This window comes from Lacerta agilis, chromosome 5, assembly GCF_009819535.1.
Source record: "Lacerta agilis isolate rLacAgi1 chromosome 5, rLacAgi1.pri, whole genome shotgun sequence".
NCBI classification, from domain to species: Eukaryota; Metazoa; Chordata; class Lepidosauria; order Squamata; family Lacertidae; genus Lacerta; species Lacerta agilis.
Genome location: NC_046316.1, coordinates 53009703 through 53036407, shown reverse-complemented (window position 1 = coordinate 53036407; position 26705 = coordinate 53009703). Strand labels below are relative to the sequence as shown.

Sequence of the window (26705 nt, the reverse complement as noted above, 5' to 3'; positions counted from 1 at the left end):
ACAGAAGTACTGTTTTTGGGGGACAGGAGGCGGGCTGGTGTGGGGGACTCCCTGGTCCTGAATGGGGTAACTGTGCCCCTGAAGGACCAGGTGCGCAGCCTGGGAGTCATTTTGGACTCACAGCTGTCCATGGAAGCGCAGGTTAATTCTGTGTCCAGGGCGGCTGTCTACCAGCTCCATCTGGTACGCAGGCTGAGACCCTACCTGCCCACAGACTGTCTTGCCAGAGTGGTTCATGCTCTGCTTATCTCCCGCTTGGACTACTGCAATGCGCTCTATGTGGGGCTACCTTTGAAGGTGACCCAGAAACTGCAATTAATCCAGAATGCAGCAGCTAGACTGGTGACTGGGAGTGGCCGCCGGGACCACATAACACCGGTCCTGAGAGATCTGCATTGGCTCCCAGTACGTTTCCGAGCACAATTCAAAGTGTTGGTGTTGACCTTTAAAGCCCTAAATGGCCTCGGTCCTGTATACCTGAAGGAGCGTCTCCACCCCCATCATTCAGCCTGGACGCTGAGATCCAGCGCCGAGGGCCTTCTGTTGGTTCCCTCACTGCGAGAAGCAAAACTACAGGGAACCAGGCAGAGGGCCTTCTCGGTAGTGGCGCCCGCCCTGTGGAACGCCCTCCCATCAGAAGTCAAGGGAATAAACAACTACCTGACATTCAGAAAATACCTAAAGGCAGCCCTGTTTAGGGAAGTTTTTAAACTGTGACTTTGTATTGTATTTTGGTATTTGTTGGAGGCCACCCAGAGTGGCTGGGGAGACCCGGCCAAATGGGCGGGGTATAAATAAATTATTATTATTATTATTATTATTATTATTATTATTATTATTATTATTATTATTGTTTTCTGTCTTTAAACCAGACTTGGAGAGGCCTTCAGACTGTTCTCTGTAAAGTAGTACAGTAGTCTGGACTAGATGGACCAACAGCCTGGCTTAGTCCAAGGCAGATTCCTCTAACTCTTTAGATTTCACAGATCAGGGTCACGTCATCAGAATACACTGTCGGGTTCTGGGCCCAGTGATTGCTGCTGCTTCTCCTTGTGATGCATTAACCTGCCTGCTGAAGGGGAGTGCAATCCTTGCGAGGGCAAAGCAACTGCCACGCACCTTCAAGCTGCAAAACCAAAAGTGTGACTGTATTATAAAAGATTGCACCTAAGGTGCAAGGGCGGCCAAGAGTGAGACTGAGAGGAAGTGCTCCAAGGTCACATTTGCAAAGAACTTGCAAAAGTGTGAGAAGGCGGGTGAAGATGGGAAATAATAGCCAAAGGGTTCTGCAAGCCAACAAGAAGCAGCTTGCTCTCTCAATGTGGGAGGGAATAGCCAGGGTGTTTTTGCTGCTCAGCATTTAGATGCTCTGGCGGGGCTCTCATGAAGGAAGTTCACCAAGGTCATCTGCTTAAGGCTGCCCTCTTAAGTGGTTCCAGTTACAGGTAAGTAGCCGTGTTGGTATGCCATAGTCAAAACAAAATAAAATAAAAAATTCCTTCCAGTAGCACCAACTTACCGGTAGTTGGTCTCCTAAGGTGCTACTGGAAGGAATTTTTTATTTTATTTTCTCTTAAGTGGTGTTCAGCAGACAAAGCCTTGGCCCTGGGAAATGTGGGTGCAACTCCTCCCTGAGCCAGAAACTCACTGGGATGACTTTGGGCAGCTTGGGGTATATTGCACTACAAGTGTAAACTACGGTACTTTCGGACGGAAATTAAGACAGCATAATGGCCATCAAGGCTGCTCCCAGAGAAACCTAGGAATTGTATTTGTATTATCATTTCAAGGATTCTGATGCCAAGAACCAAAATTCCCAAGATTCGTGGGGGAGAATGAGAAAGAAAGTATACCGGTAGTTAGTTGAAATGCACTGTTGCCAAGTTTCATTTCTTCAGCTGGTGACCCACCTCATACAGTTGTTCTGAGAATGAGTGAGACATGGAAATGATACAAACTCTTGAGGTTTATGGGGAAACTAGAAGTACAAATGTTCAGATGGTGAACCAATGCTAAATAGTCACAATCCTCCTCTTGCAATAAACAGCCTTGGCTGACAGGACTAAAATAAAAAGCAGCCAGCTCTGTTAAATTGTCCCTGGTTCTCAAAGGCTAAGAAAACAGGGCCGTTAAAGCAGGGTGGGTGGATAGGCAATGGTTAGAGATCTGGGCCAAATCAGCTGCCTCTCACATGTTTAGAGCAACACCAAAAATCACGAGCTGTTTCATCAGTCTGGAGAGCAGAGGGCCTGGTGAATGGCTACTCTTAGATGGCCAAAGGCAGCACAGGTACCGGTAATTGAATAGGCCTGCGTCTCTCCCTCTGCCCTTCAGCCTGATGGAATGGAAGGAATGGACTGTTTCATCCCAGCTGATCACTGTATGGACTTTGTAATTCTAAGAACTGTTGGCCTAAGCTTGCTTTCTCCCCTCTACTTCCCCGATTGTGCCATGTCTTCTAGATTGTCTCATTACAGTAAGCCGCTCCAGGAACCTTTTTGGCTAAGTGGGGTGAAAATGCTTTAAATAAATAAAATGTTTGGAAAGGAATTTTCCTTTCCTGAAAATATGTATGGCTGATGTATCCTCCCCTCTGCTTAGATCCTGATGAGGCTGAGCCTGGGGGGTTCTCTGTGACCCAGAAAGAGTGCCTCTTTGTTGTTCAAGTGAACTTTTGTTTCTTTCTCCTCCAGCAGCTTGTCTTTATCCTATGAAATCATTCAGAAAGCTTTAGAGGAATTAAAGAAGGCTTTATTCCCAGGAGTCAAAGATGGGGCAACTTGCTCCATGGTCAGTGTGAGCATCATGTGGATGCAAACTCATTATTGACCGACTGCAAGGGTAGCCTGTCCTGTGACAATAAAGCAGAAGTCTGAAAAAGTTCTCCACCCATTGCTGGAATGTCGGCATCCTGGCAGCAACTATTTACCACCACTTTTGCAAGAACAGAGAACAGGAAGCATAGAAAAGATAAGAGGGGTGGGCAGGACAGATTGGCCAGAAGCTGGATCAACATAATAGAATCAAGAAGTAATTTATTAGGTCAGCAATGCTCACTGTCCTCCTCATACACTTGTAAACAGAGTCCTGTAATATAATAACATACACCCAAGCATCTTCAACTGAGAGTTCTGTCCAACTTATTGAAAATCTCCAATAAAGCTTTAATTGTTGAGCTGCCCTTATAATTAAACACGTCCTCCCCCCGATATTTAATCTAAACCCACATATTCCTGTCCTGCCTTTAATCATTAAAAAAGACCCATTCTTTGAAATTGTCAGCACAGTCTCCAACCTCTCACCTTTTATTTGGGCAAAATACAGTCTGCATAGTTCTCTGAATCACTTTCAACACTTCAACATGTATTTGTTTGTTTGTTTGTTTGTTTGTTTGTTTGTTTGTTTGTTTGTTTAACGTTTATATTCCACTTTTCCTCCATGATGGAACTCAGGGTGGTATTCATGAAGGTCCCCATAAGGCCTCCCTTCCAGGCCCAGACCTGCTTAGCCTCAGCAAGGCTGCTGTATCCTGTGCCTTAGAGCCAATCACCTTATTTCATTATAGATTCATAGAACTTTAGAGTTGGAAGGGACCCCAAGGGTCATCTGGTCCAACTCCTTGCAATGCAGGAATCCTAGCTAAAGCACCCATTGTGGTGCCCACAGCTACACCAGTACATCAAATAAAGACTTGGTAGTGATGCTGCACACCCCGAGCCTTGGAAATAATGCTTCTAGTCTCCTGTGTCATAGCGTCTCTTTGTTGACGCTCAGCCTTCACTTCACTCCCCACCCCCCTTCTACCAAGACAGTGTCATCATTTTATTTGGAAAAAAACAGTTGCTACTGTAGCTGCAGGTGGTAAGCAAGGCAAAGAGGAACTCGAGTCTTGCCTCTCTCCATCAGAACTATAGCCTCTCTCAGATAGTGTTGCATAGCAAATTGTTTCGAAATCTTATATTTGCTTCTCCTTTCCTTAGTTCATATTTTACAGTTGTCTGTTGATTTTCATGTTGTTGCTATCTACTGGGTTCCCTTTAACATTTTAGCCCTTTCTCTAGTGTTGCAATCTTCCCCAGTTTTAGATCACCTGTGAATTTTATAGGTTTCTCATCTTTCCTTTCATCCAAGTCGTTGATGAAAATATTGAACAGTGCCAGACCCAGCATTGAACTCAGCAGAATGCCACTGAATACCCGCCTCAACCGCTTTTCATTTATTACCTCCTTTTGTGTGCAGCTTTTCAACCAATTGTTGGCTGCCTTTTATTTAATAATGAATTGCACCTGCAAAGCAACCTGAAAGCCAGTGCAGACGTTAGAGATCAGGTTCAGTGTAACCATATTCTGTACCAGCCAAGAGTTTTCAAATAGACCAAACAGCATGCCTCCAGGACAGGACAATAATCTGACACAGAAGCTACCTAAAACAGGAACAACAGTCTTCAACCTACCTCTGAGATGGAAGGCTGCAATTCTTAAGCAGTCGCAGATTGTAAACCCCCCCTCCCCTTTTCTTTTGCTGGAAATCCAGACAATATACAAGATCTCCCCAATGACGACACAATGGAAACAATAGAACCATTCACTGTCTATTGAGTCTCTTACAGTGCAATCCTATGCATGTTTACTGAAAAGTCCTCATTGGCAAAACAAAGCTGGGCAGCAATCTCCAAACAATGCATTTATGCTATTAAACTAGGTATAGTTCTTATGAATAAAAAATATTCACATGGCTAGACAGACTCAGGAATACATTTGGTATGGTTAGAATTTGAATGGTATTCCTCACCATAAATTTGAATGCATGTGCACACATTAAAAGTTATGGTGCTATAAATGCTAACCTAAGAATCTACATTGATTTTTGGTGGGGAGCAAATCAGGCAACAACACACAGGGTTCTTTTGCTGGTTGGTGTGGCATCTGATTTCTACTTGCATGCAGGCTTATGAACTAGAGGGACTGATTCTTTGCAGTGTGCACTGACTCACCACAGCTCAAGTACTATGCCAAATGTTAGTTCCACCTGGTGACTCACTTGAATGGTATGGCTAAAGAACTGGTTGACCCAGCACTCAATGGAATAGTCTGCTCCTTGTCCGGTCTGGCCTTGTGCTTGCTTAAGTGTAAGTAACATAAGCTTACTCTTCCATGTGAAGAGATTTCTATGCTCTGCTTTGTCCAGTTCACAAAATGAGTCCGACTGTTAATATCTTCCCCACAGGAATGCCATGCACTTACACACATACAATGGGTCTAGGATTGGTGGCCCACAGTCCACATTAAACCTGCCATACCTCTCCATCCTATCACATGAGCCTCTGCCTTTCCCCATCCCATTATAACTGGGTGCTGTGGATCCCAGATGAATGGCTCTGGCTGAGGGTCCCAAGAACCTACTTTTCTGTGTTGCTCTTGGCACTTCAGTTCTAGTTGCCAAGCTTCTTTCTGGGGATACCAAAACACCCTCCTCTGCAGTAACACATGCAAATAGGGATGTTGGGCTGGAAGGCAGTACACAAGGACAGTAGATTAGGGCAGGTGTGGGCACATTCCCATCACAGTTGTCAGCCCTATGTGGCTGATATAACTTTACCCCTTCATGCCCTATGTGTGGAATTTCCCAGACATAGCCATCACCAGCAGTGTCCAGGCGGGACTCAAAAACCCTTTTGTCCAAAAAAACAAAAACAAAAAACCCCTTTTGTCCGGTCAGTGGAAACTTTGTATCTGCATACCTGTAGATTCTTGGGTACTTTACACACAGACACACAAACACTCTTAAGAGGCAGCCAACCAAGCTTTGTGTGTGCATGTGCATCTGTTTGCTTGGGGTTCTCCCTTGGCTTCCTTATTCTGAATAATAATTTCTATAGCGTTTTTAGCTGTTAAAATGAGCTAGCAGTTGCCATCACACCAACAACTGAGGTAATCTCAGGTTGAGAGACAGTAGCTTGTCCAGAGAGACCATAATGGCAAAACACACAGTTGAATCAGAGTTTTCTACACTGAAACCCAATGCGCTTGACCACTGTGTGCATCATATTCTGGCCTTTCATCACTCAACACCAAATCCTTGCTCACGTTTAGCAGAAAGGACAGTCCATCACTTCTAGATGAAAGAACTGGGGTGCAGGGAAACAGGGCATGTGAGATTTACCTGCCTCAGGTGATCTGCCTTTGCACATTGACATAAAAGGGAGCACTGTTTGCTGCTACACCTCAGGCAACCCTGGCTACTTGCAAGCTTTTCGGATGTTGATACACGAGGATCTAACCCAGCATGTCCATTGACTGTGCCTCTGGATAGTACCTTGGCTGGGATGCTCACCCTGCTATCGCTTGACATTATGACTTAATTCTTGTCAGCTACACAGGCAACCATTGCACTTAAATGTGTACAACAAACACCCACTTGCCTGCCTTTGCTCATTTGTTCCTTTCCAGCCGGGACAGGAAACAGCTCAGTCTTTATGGGCTAAAGTCGAAGAGCTACTTGAGCACAGACTCTAGGAAATGCAATTGCTTTGTTAGGTTATTTCCATGCTTCCTCCTTTTCATAACCTCCTGTAAAACCTTGGTGTTTGTATAAGAATCCAGGGGAAACACATGGTGGTGATGGTCCCTTGCACAGAGGCGTAGGAAGGTCAGGTGGTACCCGGTGCGGAAAATTTCTTGTCACCGCCCCATTGATTCCCCACCCCCCTGCAAAAATGGTTTTACGTTATTTCATATTTTCTTACAAAGGAATAATAACAAGTGGCTAACATCAGATACATAACATTGGTATAAAATCAAACAAAAATTACCTCCTAAAACATCTCAAAATCAAATTAAATTCTAATTAGATGGCTTTTCACAGGGTTAGGGTTGGGAACAGTAAGTGCTCCACTGAACTGAAATTTCAGCCTTCACGACATAGGAAAACAGCCAAGCAAACAGCTATTTTGGTGGAGGAGGGTCAAGATATTAACCGATATGCATGAAATTTCATATATAGCCATATAATTCCTAGTATAGTAAGATAAGACCTTTGGAGCAGGCATTTTTTTAAAAAAAGTTTTTTTATGAACCGCCCTAGTAGGGCAGTAATTGTTCTTTGATAATTTGTCACCCCCTCCATTATGGAACCTGGGGCGGTCCACCCCCTACGCCCCCCTTGCTACGTCCCTGCCCTTGCATGCTAGAAACAAAGAGCTTCTACCAGGCCCTTCTAGTTCTTCCTATCTGACAGGCTTGATAAAGGAAGTGGATCCCGGATTTAATGGGGCAGTGATCAATATTATTGTGCTATGGCAGCAGCTGTATGTATAGGACTGGGCTGCAAGTGAACCATCCTTGCTAATGTATGCCTTCATCCTGTCGTCTACTTCTTTTTCATTAGTCTACTTTTCTGCTGTTTTCTACTATCCCAGCCCTAACCAACCTAGTGCTCTCCAGATGTTTTGGATCTCAACTCCCACCAGCTTGTGCTGGCTGAGGTTGATGGCATTTGTAGACCAAAACATGTGGAGGGCACATGTAGTTAAGGCTGCACTAGCCCTTTATTATTGTTATTGTTATTGTTAATAACCCCCACATACCAATTTGCTCTCATTACATTTGTGTAAATATAAATAAAAATATTTTAAATATTATTTTATTTCACACATTGGGCCACTATACCCTGTCACTGCCTTTATTTGTATGGCTAACCAAAATATCTTCATTGCAAATCTGTTTAAAGTCAAAATACATTTTTTAAAAAATCCCTTTAAGCTTTCCCCTTTCTAACACACTCTCTCTCCTCAGTAAGAAGGAAATGGAGACATGAATAGGGATGGAAAGGAAGATATGCCCACATATCTGGAAGCTGGAAGTTGTTCAAGCCCATCCTGTGGCTGAACGGTCCCTAGTTTGGAAATAAATTATCTCTTTGCTTAGAGGCCAGTTTGAAACAGAGTGACATTAATGCAAACTTTCCTGAGGCTTAACATTGAAGGAGCCATTCTTAGGCCTCAATCTTATTTCCTGCTTCCCGGGAGTAAGCCCCACTGAACTCACAGGGGCTTACTTTTGAACAGGCATGTGTAGGATTGTGCTGCTAGCCTCCTTTCAACTCCTGCATTAAGGCTGCAATCCTGTCTACTTACGGTACTTTGTAATAAGCCCTTTGTACTGGGACTTCCAAGTAGACATTCATTAATGGCATACTCCATATTTACTACATATTCCATATAACCTTCAAGGAGCTCAAGGTGGCATACATTAAAACCCTTTACCTTTTGCCACAGAGGTGTTGTGAAGGTAAAATGGAATAATGGGGCAGGGAGGGGGGGTCAATAATGAGTTTGCATCCACATGATGCTCACACCTGGAGCACATCGCCCCATCTTTGACTCCTGGGGGGAAAGCCTTATTGAATTCCTCTAAAGGTAAAGGACCTCTGGATGGTTAAGTCCAGTCAAAGGGGGCTACGGTGTGTGGCTTGCATCTTGCTTTTCAGACTGAGGGAGCTGGCATTTGTCCACAGACAGCTTTCCGGGTCATGTGGCTAACATGACTAAACCACTTCTGGCACAACAGAACACCGTGACAGAAGCCAGAGTGCACAGAAACGCTCTTTACCTCCCTGCCACAGTGGTACCTATTTATCTACTTGCACTGGCATGCTTTCGAACTGCTAGGTTGGCAGAAGCTGGAACAGAGCAACGGAAGCTCACCCTGTTGCAGAGATTCAAACTGCCCACCTTCCATTCGGCTAGCCCAAGAGGCTCAGTGGTGTAGAACACAACACCACCTGCATCCTGGGAAGTTTAGTCAGAGAATGTGTGACTGGCCAAAGGTCACCCAGTGAGAGCTCAGTTGTAAAGTGGAGATTTGAATCTGGGTCTCTCCAGTGCTAGTCTGGTGCTCTAATCACTAACTCACACTGGCTAGGGCTGCATATTAGGAATCAAATACTGTAGCTGGGCTGGGTGAGATCAGGAAAGTCAATCTGGCTGTTCCACAGTTGCATCACCCTTGTTGCCTGTCCAGTGGGAGTCACTTGTAGATTCATTGCAGGCAGGCAGTCATGAGATTCATGCACACCACTTCAGGCTGGTTCGAACAAAGGAGCTTCAGTGAAAGGACCCGCTTGTTTAAGTGATTGTGTCCATAAGGAAAAACAGATGAGTAGTCTCTGAAATAACTGGGACTTTCCCATGGTAATATACACACATAGATTGCATTCCTCTACAAATTATTTCTGTTTCCAGAGCTCTGCATATCTTGTCAGTGTGTCAAGTTGTGCCATCATGTCAGCCTTGCTTGGGGTGCTTTGTGACAATGTGCTGGTGGGGAAAACTGCCAGGTGTGGGCTGTAGCAATAGAGCAGAATTGTTACCTGCAGACCACCTGATCAGCAAGAGAGCAAACTTCAATGGATAATGTCACAGTTTGTGCATTGCTAACAGACACGTCCCTACATGCATTTATTTGTTTTACCAAGTCTTCTTAGGCAGGCAGGCAGGCTTTTGAAAAAGCACAAACCCACACACAGAGGGGATATATTTTCAAGAAATCCCCAACTGGGATCATGACCTAGTTAAGAAATTGTGAATTAGTAACTTGTTTCACTGTAAAAAGAAAGCTAACTCACTTGGTTGCAACTGAAGAAATAATATTACTAATCTCCCCACCACTGCCATTTATAAAATATATATTGTATCTTCGGAAGTTCCAGCTCTTCAAGGTCATGTTGCTGGATTGTTCTAAGATCCAAACTATTCTTTGTGCTCCTTTGGCATAATGTACCTTCACTCTTCCTACTCCATGTGATACACTCAACATCATCAACAATTTAGTCTAACCTTCTGCACCTCAAATAGTGTAGTTGAAGTGACCACTACAACAACTGCTTCAGAAGAATGAGGCCTTCAAATAATGTTCTTATATTCTCTGCCTCTAAGCAGGTACAGGTATACATTATTGGATCCCAAACTAGAACATATGGGCACACTGAACCTGAATGACAACATCTATCTCTCTGGCTAGCAGGTGAGTATATAGCCTGACTTCCTCTCAACTTAGAAATTTCACTGTGATTGGTTCAATTGCCTGTGCCACTGTCTGGCAAACAGATGGCCGCTGGCATGATTCTTTTTGCTTGTTTCTGATCCATCTTGGATAGAGCCTCGCAATTCAGAGGATGCCTTTTCCATGGATCCTAGTATGGCTGTTGCCAGAATTTGTCAGTTCAAACAATCCTGGGACAAAGAGTAGATCAGCAGCACAATGTCCAGACTTAGAACTGACCTAACCCATAAAGATAGAGTTAGGAACTTGATGTTATTGAACTCCAACTCTCATCAGCCCCAGCCATATGGCCAATGGTGTGGCATGATGGGAGTTGTAGTCAAACAACATCTGGAGGGCCACATAATCCCCATCCCAGCATAGAATCAAGGCTAGACTTTGTACCATTTGGAGCTTGTGAGATCTTTGGGGGAGCATGGAAAGGTTGGAAAGTTTTCCTACGCTTGATGGCCATTATGATCCTAGCTAAGCAGAGTACAGGAAGATTTTAAAGAGGTCCATATATTGATACCAAAAAGGATATGGCTTATGCTTGATTCTTCAATAAACTCTAGATCTGAGGTGGGAACCTGTGGACCTCCAGATGTTGCAGGATCACATCATCCTTGACTATTAGCTATATTGGCTGGGACTGATGGGAGTTGAGTCCAACAACATCTGATCTAGGTACCAGTTTGAAGTAAAGTAATGGATGCATTGCTAAGAGCTGGAGATCAGCAGCTGCTTCTGAAAATGTCAGCCTTGGTTTCCTCACCTGTAAAACAGGAGTGATGATTACCTGCCTTCAGGGCATTCTAGGGCTTAATTTGCTGACATCAACACAGTGCACTCAACTCCTCAGCTGGAAGATGCTATGGTAATATATAATACCATATGATTACAAATCAAAGGGAATTAGCCCATTTACAGATCAATCCTGCCTATGTGAATTGTGAACCCCTTGGGCAAGGGTTTGACTTTTAATTGGGAGGTTGAACCCAACATATTTGCTGCATTTCAAATATTTTGATATAAAAATCAAATAAGTCAAGGTGGAGGGAAGCCTAATATATTTCTCTTGGATCACATACAGCAGAATGTTCATGATAGGGTTTTCACAAATAATCTGCGGGGGGGAAAACAACTTTTAATATGGTTAGTAGTAGCTATACTTTAGTATGCAGGATGAGAGCTCTACATGTGTCAGAGGCAGGGGACTTGTGGCCCTACAAATGTTATTGGATTTCAACTCCCATTAGCCCCAACCACATGAACTAAGGTCAGAGATGATGGGCACTGTTAGGAAGTCTGCAGTTTGCATGGAAGCCTGCAATTGGAATCATAGAATTGTAGAGTCAGAAGGGACCACGAGGGTCATCTAGTCCAACCCCTGGCAGTGCAGGAATCTGTGCTCAATATGGGGCTAGAACGCACAACCCTGAGATTAAGACTCATACTCTACTGACTGATCCTTTTTGTGTGTGTGTGGGACAAAATTATCACATGTATTCTAACACTCAAGTCTAGGGATCTTTTGATGCTGAGACCTGGACACACTCCAAAATTTGGCACCCCAATGGTTAACACAGACAACAGAGATAAATCAAAAGTAAATTTTATTAAGTCCAAATTAGCTCATTGCCTGAAAAGGGAATTAGCACATTTACTAAAAATATAGAACAAAATCAATAGACAGCACACTAATGCTAGTCTGCGTTTAGGAGAGTTAAAACTAGTGCAAGAGTTATTTTTAGAAGCATTCCTACGGGAAAAGGGAAATAGGATGAGCCCAGACAAGGTTGGGGTGGGGAGAGATTTGGCTAAAGCAGGGGTCGGCAAACTTATCCAGCCTTGGGCCAGTTCCTCCAGCGCAGATTGTGTGGCGGGCTGGAAGGCGGGGGAGTGCGCGCCCATACACGTGTGCACTTGCTTTTTCTGCCGCACTTTCTGGGTTGGCGCGGCACCGGAAATAGCTTTTGCGCATGCGCAAGTGTCATTTCCAGTGCATTTTCGGGTTTGCAGAGGCCTGTACGCATGTGCACACGCTATTTACGGCACCGCGCCGACCTGGAGATGGGCAGCCGTACCGCACCGTGCCACTAAGAGCGGCCGGATAACTGGCTCACATGGGCCGTATCTGGCCTGTGGGCCCTAGTTTGGGGACCCCTGGGCTAAAGGGTTGAAAGTGGTGCTAGGAGGGGAAAATGGGTGTTGAGAGTATTGCTGCTTGTTTTGTAGAGAGTGAATGGGAGGTTGTCAGGGAAGATTGGGTAGTGACTCTGTGGGATTTTGGGGGTGGTTTTAGGGCAAGAATAAGAAGAAAGCAATTGGGTTTGGAGCATGGGCATGGCAAGGGGAATAAAGAGAGCAGGTCTCTCACAGAAAGAGGGACCTGATGGGAGTTGAACAGAGAGGGGAAGGAGGGCTTCCGCAACTGATGGGTTGACTGGGGACAGAGGGATGGGGGGAGATTTAATACCTTTCCTTGTTCTGCAAGACTGGGACTTGGTGTGGTGGAGGTAATAAAACATCTTCAGCACCAGTAAGTAATATAGAAAGGAGAAGGAGTCCACACAGAGGAGTTCCTGTGCAGAGAGTTGAGGCCAAAGCTTTCCCATACTTGACATAAATCCTCTCTTCCTGACAGTGAATGAGTGCCAATCAGGAAGAGTTTAAATTTTTTGCATAATGGCTTTTAGAAATGTATCTTATTCTGCTGTTCCAGTGAGATGGGGAAAAGGCTTAACACATCTTTTGGGCTCTTGCAAGAGCCTTAGGCTGGTGAAAACTACTTGGTTAGTAATTGTCAGTGAGTGGGATGGAAGGAATGACATGTAGGTGCCTATATCTTGGTTGAATACTTCTAGAAGGAGTGAGCCTAATGCTCTCTTGCTTATTTTTAAATTGACCAATGAGAAGGGAGGGATGGCAGAGATTTACAGTGACAACAAATTCATCAGCTGCTTTTGGAACATGTGAGTTTGGCTTTCTGCAATGGAGTTTCCCTTGAGGCCTCTCCAAGCCAAAATCAGAACTTCCTTCTGAGATGCAGGCTATCATAACAAACACTGGATGTATTTAGGAGTGCTTCATAGCAGGAATGTAGTCCAATAACACCTGGAGTGCCGAGGGTTCCACATCACTGATCTAAAGTCAGGTGTGGGGTACCTTTGGCCCTCTAAATGTTGCTGAACTACAACTCCCATCAGCCCCAGCAAGCATGGTCAATGGGAGTTGTAGTCCAGCAACATCTGAAGGGCCAAAGTTTCCCCACTTCTGCTCTAAGCTAACTCAGTAAGTTTCTTACTAGGCAGGGATTTAAATCAAGGTCCAACAGATTTCTCATCAGATTAAAATTCTCTCTCGTTCACTGAGCCCACTAAATGTGTTTCAAACATGAAAATTAATGAAGACAAGTGGAATGGCAATTGGTTAAACTAATGTTGTCATCACACAGTCCAACTTTAGAATGGATTATTTATTTGTTTTTGGTTTTTTAAGGTGGGTTGGTTAGCTGAGGAAGAACAACAGTGGAGGTGGAAGTTACATTAAGTACATCATAACCAAATGCTACTTTAGCTGCAAACAAGGATAATAAAATAACAAAGTTAAAATCCAATGCACACTTATACCAGAAGTGCTGTTGACCTAAGTTGAACTTCCAAATAAAGTCTTGCGCAGCATGTATTTGGGAAAGTTGTCGATCCTGCCTCCTCTTGGTCCAAGATCTGCTATGAGAATCGCTTACGTTCATGACATTTGATCTCCAGGAACTGGATTTCACAGGTTAGATTTCTTATACTTTGGTCTGAATGTTAGACAATATCATTTGTATTATACTAAATTAAGCAGTTGGTTTAGCACTGACTGGAAAGCACTGGACTGAGACCTGTTGGCAGTCATGGGCTGGTAACACAGGTTTTATTTGGCATACCTTTTTAATTCAGTCAATATATAGCTGCATAATATATAGCTGCATCAGTGTTTCATATAACAGACAGAATTAGCAGTGAGAATTTAGATAAAACCTGTAACTCAAAGGGTCCCTCTGTTCCAGGTGTGGGGAACCTCTGGCCCTCCAGATGTTGCCAAACTACAACTCCTATCTGCCTCAGCAAGCATAGCCAATGCCCAGGGATGATGAGTGTTGTAGTTCAGCAATTCTGGAAGGCTAAAGCTTCCCCACACTTCTTAAATCCTGAAGGAGGCTTGGCTTACTGAATATACAAACTGTACCTACATGAGCCTTACTTTCTGGAAGTAACCTGCCATTCAATCTCTATTCTTCTCTTAACTCAATCAGTAGGAGGAGGATCAGTAACCTTGGAGTATCCTGTTCCTTCTAGGTACTATGTATTAATTAATTCTGCTCAATTAAAATCAGCAGTTTTGCTCATTTGCGCATTTTTCTTCTGGCCAACACATTAGAAAAGTATATTACACCCTGCATATTTTCCAGGATTTGGTCTCATAACCCTCTCCCCCACGTCGTGGGAAAAGTTGCTGCTGATAAGAAGATTGGCATGAAAGTTCTGATAACAGATATACCACTGTGTTCACTTCCAAAGGAGAGGGGGATTGCTCAATCTTCAGAAAACAGAAGAAAACAATAGGTGGCATTTATAGTTTCTTTAAGAAAAAATCCCTTTTGGATCATTTTTGAAAAAGCATGTTAAAACAGCCTTAAGACGTACCTGTAGTATGTTGGAAATGTGGCTTTTGGTTTTAAGAGGGCTGGATTTAGGACCTAAAAGCCAAGCATTTCAAAATTCATTTGATTGAACCTGCTTCCTAGCTAGAATGGTTGGTGGGAAAGACTGGCCCTCTCATGAGTGCCCCCTACACTATAACTATAAATTGTTTTGAGACCTGTTTTAAACCATTTTAGCTATAATGGCTTCCCTAAAGAACTTGAAGATTGTATTTTTATAAGGCTGCTGAGCTTCTTTTGGTAGACACATTTTCTTCTGCCTTAAAGTTCCTTGGGTTGCATTGGAATTGCATAAAACAAAGGAGGGTAACCTGTGGCCTTCTAGATGTTGTTAGACTCCAGCTTTCGTTAACCCCAACTGGCATGACCAAAGGACTGAGATGATGGAAGCTGTAGTTCAGCAACATCAAGAACTGCATTTCCCCCACTCTGTTATAAAACCTTATCTGTTGCCTACTTTTTTCTTTTTTAAAAAAATAATCTATAATGACCTTATAGGAATTGCAAATCCTAAAGGAAGTGGGTTATGAGTTTGTTTTTAGTGCTCTTAATCTGCTAAGATAATCAAGTTGTCTAGTTGTCATACCCACATAGATCCCATTTTGACGTGTTTTGGGCCCCCATCCATCCACATTTCAGATAAACTGATTGCAGGATCAATGCGGGTTGTGTATATATATATGGTAAGGGTAGGGTTCACAGTGTCCATTTGAGTATGACTTAAAAACAATGATCTATTATGTTATTTGAAGCTTGTCAAAACCATGGTGGCACTGGAATCTACTAGGTATTACCTTCCCACAAGGAAGCCATTGCATCATGACTGCAAAAATCAGGACGCAGTGGAGGAAAGTTACTGGAATCTACCTCAAATCTGGACAATCTAGCAGCAGTGCCAAGTATTCCAGGAAAATATGTCTTAAAAGGACAGTGCAGGCTGTTTTGATATTTATAATACTATTCTCCCAAGCAGAAGTAAATGGAAAGGCTACTTAAAAAACAAAACAAAACAAAACAAAACAAAACATATCCTCCCTTTATTAAAAGAGTAGGGGACACCTATGAGATTTTCTTTACATAGATACTGATGGAAAACTGGAGTACTTAATTAACAGCAATTAATGTGACTGCAGCTGCTACCAATGCATTAAATTATCAGGATCTTTTTGCATATTACCTAGAAGTGATGACAGAACTGCGAGTCTCTCACACAAATAAACTTGTGTGAGCATCTCCATGCCAAATGCATGTGCTGTGTCCACACTGGGAGTGCATGAATTTGGCTGAGAGGAAAACGCATGCTTCCCTTTTCTCATGAGAACTGGAAATGTGGAGAGAGAGTGTTAGTTGTTTGCCACTGCTGGGTAATAGACAAAGTGATCCTTACAGAGCTTCAGTCCTTTAACTAGAAGGGTAAATGCTCCTCCTAATCCTAGAGTGTTCCTATCCAACTCATTCTAAATACCTGCTGAAAGCATTGCAAACTAGAGCTGGAGTCTCCAGCAGGGAACCTCACAGCATGCAACCTGCATGGAAGTTAACTAGTTAGTGAAGGAGCAGCAAGGGATTATTAGGTCTGGTCTAAACGGACCCAATTAGATTTATTCTGTTGTCTCCACTGCTTCCTTGGTTTAGTTTCATATTGCCCTTGACACTATGCAGTTAACAATTCTAAATGTATATTAATATATATGTATTAATATATGGGGGGAGGAATGCCTTCTGATATAAAATATGTCCTATATGTTCCCTCTTATATGATAAAGTAATTTCTTACTGAAGTCGAGAAGGCAGTTTAAAGTGGTGTGAGAAACATTGTTTCCCAGGATGCACATACTATTTTTTTTTGGTACCGCATTGTGACATCTGTTCAGAAAGGCTTTGGAAGACTTACAAATATCTACAAAACCTCTAACTAGAGACTTTAGTACAGTGGGATGTGTGCGTGCGCAGTATGGGTGACCATCATCCCAACTTAACTTCTCTAAATAGTGCTCCCAGTCTGAAGCAGGCTAGAAACAACATGCTTCAAAGAGGACTGGCATACTTAATTGAATTTTTTTGGGGAAGGTTTCTTTTCAAAATGTTACTTTCCTACCCACCTGGAAAACACCCACAGTCTATTCTCCATCTACGCCAAATCTGTATATATTAATCTCTTGGCACTACATGCTACTCCAGCTTCTTTGCAGCTCCTGTCAGGCATTCTTTAGCTCAGACAGCTTAAATCATCTGGGCACTGAGATCACATAATTAAGACCTGTACAGCACCTGGCACTAGGCTGACACTAAATAATAGGAGCCTCTCATAAAAGATGATATATTCTACAGGCCAAATTAAGCAGGGGATAGGATAGGTCTGCGGAATTTAATAAACAATGGATGCACTTAGGGGACCTCCAACTTTCATTGCTACGTGCAGAGGATGATTTTCTTGCATAGACATACAGTAGTAGTAGTAGTAGTAATAATAATAATAATAATAATAATAATAATAATAATATGAATATGCTTAGATACATCCTGCTCCCATCTTGCTGCACCTGTCAGCAGTCCCGTTTGGGATATTGGGAAAGGGTTGCAGTTCAGTGGTAGCGCACGTGCTCTGCGCGCAGAAACCCCTGCTTTGATCCCTGCCATCTCCCTCTAAGCCAAGGAAAGGCCCTGCTGCCTGAAACCTTGGAGGAGGTGCTCCTCCTCAGAGCAAATGCTGGAATGGATGGACCAAGGACCTGATTCGGCAGCAGCCAGCTTCCCCTTCCCCTCGTGGTGCACAAGGTCTTCTTATCTTTCACGTCTGTCGCTTCACTTTACCGAGCCCCGGTCGCCCTCGGCAAGGCAGCTGGTAGGTGTACCCAGTGCGGTATGCCGCCGGTAATATGTTGTATACATATGCATGCAGTACGCATTGTGAGAAAGCAGGTCTTGTGCTTATTAGATAGGTACACCTGGGCACGTTTCTTACCCCCCCCCTTCCTGGCGTGTGTGTAGTGTGACCCACTGTGACTCACACCCCCGACATCTGGCAAGCAGAGCCGGGGAAGCTCAGCAATGGCTGGCTCCCCTCCGGCAGGGCGGAGGCGCTCCTAGTGGCTCCCGGCTCCCGAGTAAGTACGACCGCGGGCCCCGAGCGAGCGGCCTGCTTCGGGGCCCCTCCGTCGCCGTCGCCCCTTTAAGGGAGGCCGGACGCGCTGTGTTTAATGTATCAAATTGTGGCGGGTCACGTGAGGCCTCGGAGAAGGGGTTGAGCAGCGCCGCGGCGGTAGCCGCTGAGAGTCGAGTGAGCCGGGCAGCGAGGGGGCTGGCTGTGGCTGCGGCGGCTGGGGCTAGGCAGGGCTGGGCTGGGCGCAGACCCGGCGGAGGGGAGCGAGGCGAGGCGAGGCGAGGCCCGGGACTGAGACAGCGGCTCCCTCCGGATTGGACTCCCGATTCTCTCCCTCCTTCCTTCTTTTTCCTCCCTCCCCCCTTTTTGTCCTTGCTCCTCTGGAGGACTTCACGTTTCGTGATTTATCGGAGCCGATTGATTGATTGATTGATCGATCGATCGGTTGGCTTATTGATCGGTTAAAGGGGCCCTGCTGCTCGGGCGACGCGAAGCCGGGATCGGGTTGAGCCGCTGTTCCTTTAAAGCCGAGCCGGGGAGGGCGGGGGGAGAGGAGAAGGAGAAGGGGAAATCCTGCGATGCGCCCTTGATCTTTAGTCATCCTTCCGCCCTTGAGTTCCTTCATACCCCCCACCCCCACCCCACCCTCTCCCCCCTTTCACACCGACCCTAATGCGCTTTCACCGCCCCTGGGAGAAGAAGAGGAGAGGAAGAGGCGGCGGCGGAATCGCTACCTATTCCTATAGGCAACCCCCCTTCACCTTGATTGCCACCCCGACGATCTACGCAAAAGACCTCGATTAATTTTTATTGTGCCATCCGCTCTCTCTCTTTCTCTCTCTCTCTCTCTCTCTCTCACCCCGGCTCGTTCTCGCATTATTTTGCAAACCTTGAGGGGAGGGGGGCTAATAGGTTTTTTTAAAAATAGGCTGTATGTATGCTGGGGAAAGAGAGCTCTTCGCTTAGCTCCTCCATCCTGCGCCTTGCATCAGGAAAAGGTTTTTTTAAAAAATAAAATCTATATATAGGGTTTTGTTTTCCCCCCGGGTGGGGATGTATTGAATCTGAATAATCAGACATATAAACCTATTTTCCACCCCTATCGCCCAGTTTACGTGATCCGGAACGTCTATATTATTCCCTGCTTTCGTTCTGCGTGATAGCGTGGCAATAAGATACCTCTCCTCTGCATCCGACCCCCCCCCCTTTAATTTTCGTGGTGTCTTTTTCTCTCGGGTTGAAATCGTGGGTCTATTCTATGTTGTTTGTTTCTCTTGCATGTGGCAAAGGTGAAAGATCGTCTGATCCATTGGTCTATTAGTTAATTCTTGTTGTTTGTGACTGAGGGAGCATTAGAAAGAGGTGCGGAAGATAGAGGTGCGTGCCTGTGTGTATGTGTTTGTGCGTATATATAGATATATACAGTATATATATATTTATAAAACACACACACACACACACACACAGTTTTTTTAAAAATAGAATTTTATTTAAAAGATGGGGGGAGACCCAAGATGGCTGGAGGTGGTTGTGAGGAGTATGTAGGGGTTTTTTTTGATCTGATGATAAAAGCTAAAAGGAACAGCAGCTGCGGCTGTATAAACTCAATTTAAAACCCTCCCTTTCCCTGCTTCTCCCCCCCCCCCACCAGGCGCACACTTTGCAGGGTGGTGCCATCGATCCCTTCTACCCCTCCTGTTTTGTTTTTTTTAAAAAAAAAATAGATTTGTTTCTACTGTACTTTCTAAAATAAATTTTAAAAATCTACCAATTAAAAAAAATCAGCTCAAAATGGCTGAGGACTGACTGTGTCCTCTTGGAATTGTACATTTCAGCAGTTCCCTTTAAGCTGGTGCTGTCTCTCCTCTCCTCTCTCTCCTCCCCCCTCCGGTTTTTTTTTTTTTTTTTGCAGGCTGGTTCCAAAAGGAGAAATAGCTTTCATGTCAGAAGGAAAACAGAGAAGCAAAGGGGAAGAGGCGGGGGCTGGGCTCTTCATTAGCAGTTGAGAAATTCCTATTCAGTTTGATCAAGGCATACTTGTTTTCCTTCCAGCAAGAGCAACCCATCACTTTCCAAAAGACCAAGGGTTTTTGGATTGGGGGAGGATTGTTTCCATTTCAGTCTTGCTAAAATAAAAATCGAGGCAGATTTTAAGAAGGCAGAAATCCCACGAGGTATTGTGAGCAGGTTGATTCTCTGGGTTGAATTTGTCTTCAGTGGTTTCCACCCTCCTGGGTTGTCCTCCCCCTCTTCTCTTCATTCCTATTTGTGAAAGGAGCAAAGGATGGGAGGGTCCCTTTGGCTCTGGGCTGGAATTTCATCCGAATGATTGACCCGTCTTCCTACTGAGATTGCACTGTTCCAAAGCCAATGAAGAATATATATATATATATTGCACCATTCAGCTGCATTAGAAGTTAGCTCGTCTTGCGTTTGGATTGTATCTCCCAACTTTTTTGTGGTTTAATTAAAGACTTGCATTTTGACTCTTTGATGGGAGGACAAATAATTTGAAAAGCAATTATTTTGAGTTTAGTCAGGAGAGAGACAAGTTCTTTTAAAATATCAAATCTTGGGCAGAAAGTCACAATAATTTGGCAGTGTTTAACTTAGAAGGTTTATATGGCATTTGGACTCCATTCTGGATTTTGTATGGAATTTTTTCAGTTCTCGGTAAGTTTTTTGCTTTTGCTTTTTAGAATCAAAAGTTGAAACTTTGAGTTAAAGATTGTTTGATTTTAAACATTGCAAGCTTTTATTGTTAACTTAATTGTTCCTATTGGATTGTGCTGCTGGGTTTTCTGGTGTGTCTGTGTGTGTTGTTTTACCTGGAATCTTAGGAGATAATTCTCAATTTTAATTTTTTTTTTGTTCATTAGCAACTTAGTGGCCTTTCTGTTGCAAAAGTGGAAACTCATCACCATCTGCGTTAGTAGACCAAAAACTGACTTTTTAAAGAGAGATTGCTGAAAATAAAAATCTGTTGGTGTGAGACATGGCTGAAAACTGGAAGAACTGTTTTGAAGAAGAACTTATATGCCCCATTTGCCTGCATGTCTTTGTGGAACCTGTCCAGCTTCCTTGTAAGCACAACTTCTGTAGAGGATGCATAGGAGAGGCATGGGCCAAAGAGACAGGGCTTGTGCGTTGTCCTGAATGTAATCAGGCCTACAACCAGAAGCCCAACCTCGAGAAGAACTTAAAGCTGACCAACATTGTGGAGAAGTTCAACTCTCTCAACCTGGAAAAGACTCCCTCCGTCTTACACTGTGTCTTCTGCCGTCGTGGGCCACCTTTGCCTGCCCAGAAGATCTGCCTGAGGTGCGAAGCTCCCTGCTGCCAGTCTCATGTTCAGACACACCTGCAGCAGCCCTCCACAGCACGTGGGCACCTCCTGGTGGAGGCGGATGATGTCAGGGCCTGGAGTTGCCCCCAGCACAATGCCTACCGGTTGTACCACTGCGAGGCTGAGCAGGTTGCGGTCTGCCAGTTTTGTTGCTACTACAGTGGGGCACACCAAGGGCATTCGGTGTGTGACGTGGAGATCCGGCGCAATGAGATCAGGGTAAGTGTGGAAAATTGCCTCAATGTTGTTGCTGGTTTTGGTCTGGAAGGTACTAGCAGAGTGTGTGGTGCCATGCAAGAGAAGCTCAAAAAGTAAATTCTCTGCCCCAGAGGGTATCCAGTTTATAAAAGTCCACCCCCCCCCCGACCCAAACCCATTAGATCTGCCAGGCCTGATTAGAGGCCCAAGAAGGCACTGCTGAGACAAGGTAAATAATAACTGGTGGTGCAATGAAACCGTGTATCCCCCTCCCCTCCAGTTTTCTCGATTGCACATCAACTGGATCAATATTGGCCCAGCAGCTCTTTTTAACCTCTAGTTCTGCCAGGAACGGTTTTATCCTTAATGAGAAAGGCTGCCCCTTCTGCTCAAATGTTGCCTTTTACAATAAGGAGCCATTCTGTCTAAAGGTGACCTTTCTATTTCTGTTTATTTTTTATTTATTTTTGCAAGGCCTAGAGAAAATATTTTCCCATCAGTGCCAATAAGGGTTTTCTGTGGGTTGCTGTGCGCAGTCTTGCTCCACCTTTACCAGTGCTTGTGCTGACATCTTAGATGTGCTGAAAACGAGGAAGTAAACAAAAGCTGACATGATCTTTTCAGGCCTCATTAGAAATGCATCAAGGGAAATAGACCCTCACTGAACAGGATGTGATGGGGGAAGGGAAGCGGGTAAAGCTCTCTCTCTCTCTCTCTCTCTGTGTGTGTGTGTAGTGCTTTCAATTTGAATGTGGCCATTCAAACAATAGTGGGGGGATGGGTTGTGTGGTGGTGGTCTCTGAGGTTGTTTGTCACCCTGTGAAAACAATAGGACCTTCAAATCTTCTAACTGCTCCGCAAACAATTGGGAGAATAGGAGGAAATCTGCTAAAGCTGCAGGTCATTTGTATATAGTTAAGAGATAAGCACAGGCCTATTAGCAGGTATAAAAGGGTTCTCCCTGTAGATAATTCTTCTCAGTGGTCAGCAAGTGCTGCAAATGATGCTTGGCAACTCCTGCCCCCACATTGTTGTTTTGTTTTGTTTTGTTTTTAATTAAATAAGCCTCCCTTTGCTCTCTGGCTTGCCTTGGGAAGCTTTTTGACAGGCCCAACCCCTCTGCTTCTCTCCCACAAGAATGGAGCAGAGGGGAAATCCAATGGACTGGGCGGCTGAGTGCTCTGAAATCTGGTTTCGGGCAGCTTTTTCTCCCAGGGGTTGGGAGCCAGGCCTTGATTACAATGCAGCTCTCCTATTGTAAGGCTTGTCAATGTCAACTCTCCATCTTCCTCCCTCCCTTCCCTGTCCTTTCTGGGCCAAGCTGCTGAGAAGGGGGGGGGGGGAATTCCATATGACCTCCGTCCCTCTCTCATCATTGCCTTGGCTTCATGCTCTGGAGGGGAGAGGTGGGAGGCCATTTCTCCTTTCTGAACCATCCAGATGGGAAGGCTTATCCCAGTGACAAGCCATTCTTTAGGGTCGGGAGAAAGGGAGTTTCATTGGCATGACTGCCTAAATGCCCAGCAGGTTCAGGGTAGCATTATGTCCCATCAGTGGAACAGGGTGGGGTGTGTGTGTGAGGAATGGAAAAGGAGATATTTGTAATTCAAATATCTCTGGCTTTTGGATATTAAGTCGAAACCTGAGATAATGGCATTATTGGTTGGTGTTGCACATGCAGAAATTGGGGGATTGTGACAGAATACCTCCATAAGGATCCATGAAGGTTGACTGAGGGATGCATCCTCAGGGTCATTTAATGTAGTTGCAGCAACATGGCCTGGCCAATAGTGGAAAAAGGTGACTGAAGACTGTTAAAAGATTATTTTCAACCATAACACACACACACAGACCCCACTTCCATTTACACATGCTTATGGTTCTAATCTGCATTGGTGAAGGAGACCTTGGAAGTAGGGAGGGAGATTTTATGGCAGATTACTTCTGATTTACTTCAAGGATGTGAGCCTGACTATGTGGCATAAGTCAAACAGGCAGGCAGGTGCCGTGAGGCAACTTCTTTCCCAAGCTTGGCTGCCTAGGCCTCCCCCCCCCTTTGCTCCTCTCCGCTTAGGCCCCTGCCTCTTCTTTCTGACCCGATTCCTGTTGCCTTGAAACCTCAAAGCGGTGCAAACAGGCTCTAAGCTTCTCTTCAGGCATGGTTGTGTAGGATAAATATTTAACAACAAATGAACATTGGTGCCTGTAAAACAGGGACAACTTCCTGTGTATTCTAACAGTGCCAAAATGACTCACGATTTAAGCCATTAAAAAGCGGAGGGGAGGGGAGGGAGAGAAAGAAAGAAAGAAAGAGAGAGAGGAGTTGTAAATAAAATTTGCTATCTCATTATTTTCCAATTGGACAGCCAGGTCCTTGTGGGGATTTTCGGGGCAGAAAGAGGAGCCTGTGAGCTTGAACAGGAAGGCTGTTTTCTCTCCCCCCTTTTTTGGGGGGGGGGAAGCCAAAAGATCTCCTTGGAGGTGCCAGCGGCTCCACCACGCCCACACAGGAAGAAGGAAGATCTAGCTAGGCTGCTAGGAAGCTCAAAGGGTTGTTTTCTCCCTTCCCCCTCCTTTCTTTCTATTAATAGGCACCCATGAGGGAGAAGAGGGAGGAATGCTGGGTTAAGCAGAAAAGATGCCTTTCCCCCCCAGATCTGGGAGAGGCCTGGTGATGACGTGACTGGTGAATTGAGACTGGCAAATCCCAGTGGCAATTCAGTTTAGAGAGAGCTTGTTCTTAATGAGTCAATTTTAAGGAATTTTTTAGCTGGGTCCACACCCATCTTTCTGCTAGAAGTTTCTGTTTGGGGTTTCTTTCTTTTGCTGCAGGCTTTTTAATGTGGAAGCTACGGCCAGTCTCCTTTTATTCTCTCCCTGTTTTTAGTAGTTGGGCTGCATTCTGCTCGGGTTGCGCAAAAGTCCTTCCAGAATCTCCACTGGGGATTTGCCTGAATAAGCAGAGACGGCCTGGACCAGCTACAGCGGCTGAACTCTGTGTCCTTGTTTTGCTGGGATGGGCAGATCTGGGTTCTGTTCTCTCTTCTGCTGGCAAAGAACTTGCCCATTGTACAGTGCATAGCTGTCAACTTTCCCCCCCCCCTTTTTAAAGGAAAATTCCCTTATTCCAAATGGGATTCCTCGCAAGAAAAGGGAAAAGTTGACAGTTATGGTACAGTGTAGCTTGTGTGCTTCTCTTGGCTCTGCCAAACCTACCACCTTTTGGGTGGTAAGCTACTTAATGCACGAAGGCTCACTTGTCTCCTTATAGCTCTTTTTAATCGCCCCTGAGCTTGTGTTTGCCACTTCTCACTGAAAGTAATGAGGTTTTTAAAGTTGAGGCTTCCCATGCAATAATATCTGAATAGAATATTTGCTTAAGCTCTGAATGAGCTGAGCTGCTACATCACTCTGCTGCTCCCTGAAAGAGCACTGCTAGCTTAGAGGTATGCCCATCCCAGTTGTCTTTTCACATAATATGCGTCTGAATGGAGCCAAAGGATATGTAGCCTCTCTTGCTCTTGCACATTCCTTTTCAAGAGTGTCCCTTTCCCCCTGCCCTTCCTTTGTTTTCCTCCACTGTTGAAATTTCAGCTGTAAATGAAGTGGGGGCAGGGACTGGCCTCTCTTGCTTAGGCTGCCAGTATCTGATGCAGTCTGCGCCTCTTCCTGTCTTGAGTGCTGCTACATTCCCAGTTTCCTTGCTTGAAGGTTAGTACTTCATTAAAGAAGCATCAGCCTTGCCACTGTGTCTCTCATGGCCACCTTTGACTAGCATGCCGAGATGTTCCTTCTCCTGACTGTTGTTCTACTGCTCTGCATAAAAGCTCGCTCTCTCCCTCCCTCTCCCCCCCCTGTGTGTATGTGTCACTCAAACACACACAGCCCTCCTTTTTGAAAAATAAAAATCCCGTTCCCATATGCTCCTATGTGGCAATTTCCCTGGAAACCTCTTTTATCTTTTTGGACATCCGTGTGATTTTAGGCTGCACAGATTTCATTGTGCATATTAAGCAATCTCTATCATGCTTTTAAAAAAAGAAAAAAGCATCCTGTCCTATGAGAAGGAGGCATTATTATATTATATTAATATTATATTATTTATTTATATTATAACCCAGTTTTAGTATAAACTTTATTCTGCCCCTTCCGCTTTCCCTTCCAGGCCATTTTCCACTTCAGGGGCTCCCCACATGGACCTAACGTTCAAAAGTGAAAGTTTAGGGTGCATCTTCTTGGAGTGTTTCTTCCAATACTGGAGGACTATTTTAATGGCTTAATTTTGGGTAAAGAAGTGGCAGGTACAACAGCAGATGGGAGACACTTAGCTGGTGGTGGGAGGAGAAATCAAATGCAAACTCTTGGATTGTTGCCAGGTATGTTAAAGGGCTTATATACACCACTGAGCCTTTAGTCAAGTGCAGGGGTCAGCAAACTTTTTCAGCAGGGGGCCGGTCCACTGTCCTTCAGACCTTGTGGGGGGCTGGACTATATTTTGAAAAAAAAAATGAATGAATTCCTATGCTCCCCAAATAACCCAGAGATGCATTTTAAATAAAAGGACACATTCTACTCATGTAAAAACACGCTGATGCCCGAATTGTCCGCGGGCCGGATTGAGAAGGCGATTGGACCGCATCCGGCCCCCGGGCCTTAGTTTGGGGACCTGTGGTCAAGCATTGTGAGCAGGTTAGTCTTTTTTTAAATGAATGAGAGCCTAAGGAGAGCCTGCTGGAACAGGTCAGAGGTGCAAGCTAGCCCAGCAGTGTGTATTCATGGGGACCAACCAGATTGGGGGGGGGGGTTGCTGTGTCAAGATGCTTGCAGTACTTTACAGTTCTGCAAAAAATAAATATGGACTGCCCTGTTCCAAACATTTAGGAAGAGCCATAGCATCCACCAGACATGCAGATGGTCCCAGTTTCAATCCTTGACCTCTCTGGGGAGTGTTGAGAATGTCCCCTGTTTGAAATCTTGGAAGAGCTGCTCCCAGTCAGTCAGGGTACACCAGGGTGGCAACTTTAGCCCCAGGGATCGAAAGTGACCCTCCACACGCCTCTCTAGTTGCTTTACACCTGACCAGCCCTGCTCCGTGCCCCCTTCAAGTACTTGCTGGAATGTGTCCTAGAACTCTTGTGATGTGCCTTACTTGGATGGAGAGAGGGGCACATAGAAACTTTTTTGACTTTTGTGCGCCTGGAATGTTGTGTATTGTAGAGATGAGCTGCCTCTGTTGCTCCACCCATTTGGCTTCTGGCCCTGCCCCCTGGTGCAGAAGATGCTGAGCCAGGCAGGCCTGTGTATTAT

General features: G+C 44.7%; 1 protein-coding gene across 3 annotated transcripts in view; it reads left to right on the top strand.

Moving 5' to 3' along the window:
• The first annotated feature begins 10001 nt into the window (after window positions 1-10001).
• The window catches only part of TRIM8 (tripartite motif containing 8), a 72711-nt gene continuing 56007 nt past the window's right edge, over window positions 10002-26705 (top strand). Inside the window, exons 1-2 of one of the 3 annotated variants that reach the window (XM_033149791.1) lie at window positions 10002-10022; window positions 20734-21419. In XM_033149791.1, the coding sequence (XP_033005682.1) occupies window positions 20850-21419 (570 nt within the window). In that variant the 5' untranslated portion in view covers window positions 10002-10022; window positions 20734-20849. Of the gene's footprint in view, window positions 10023-17774; window positions 17859-19585; window positions 20528-20733; window positions 21420-26705 lie in introns of those variants that run through there. The other 2 variants (XM_033149790.1, XM_033149789.1) reach the window with 2 other exon arrangements.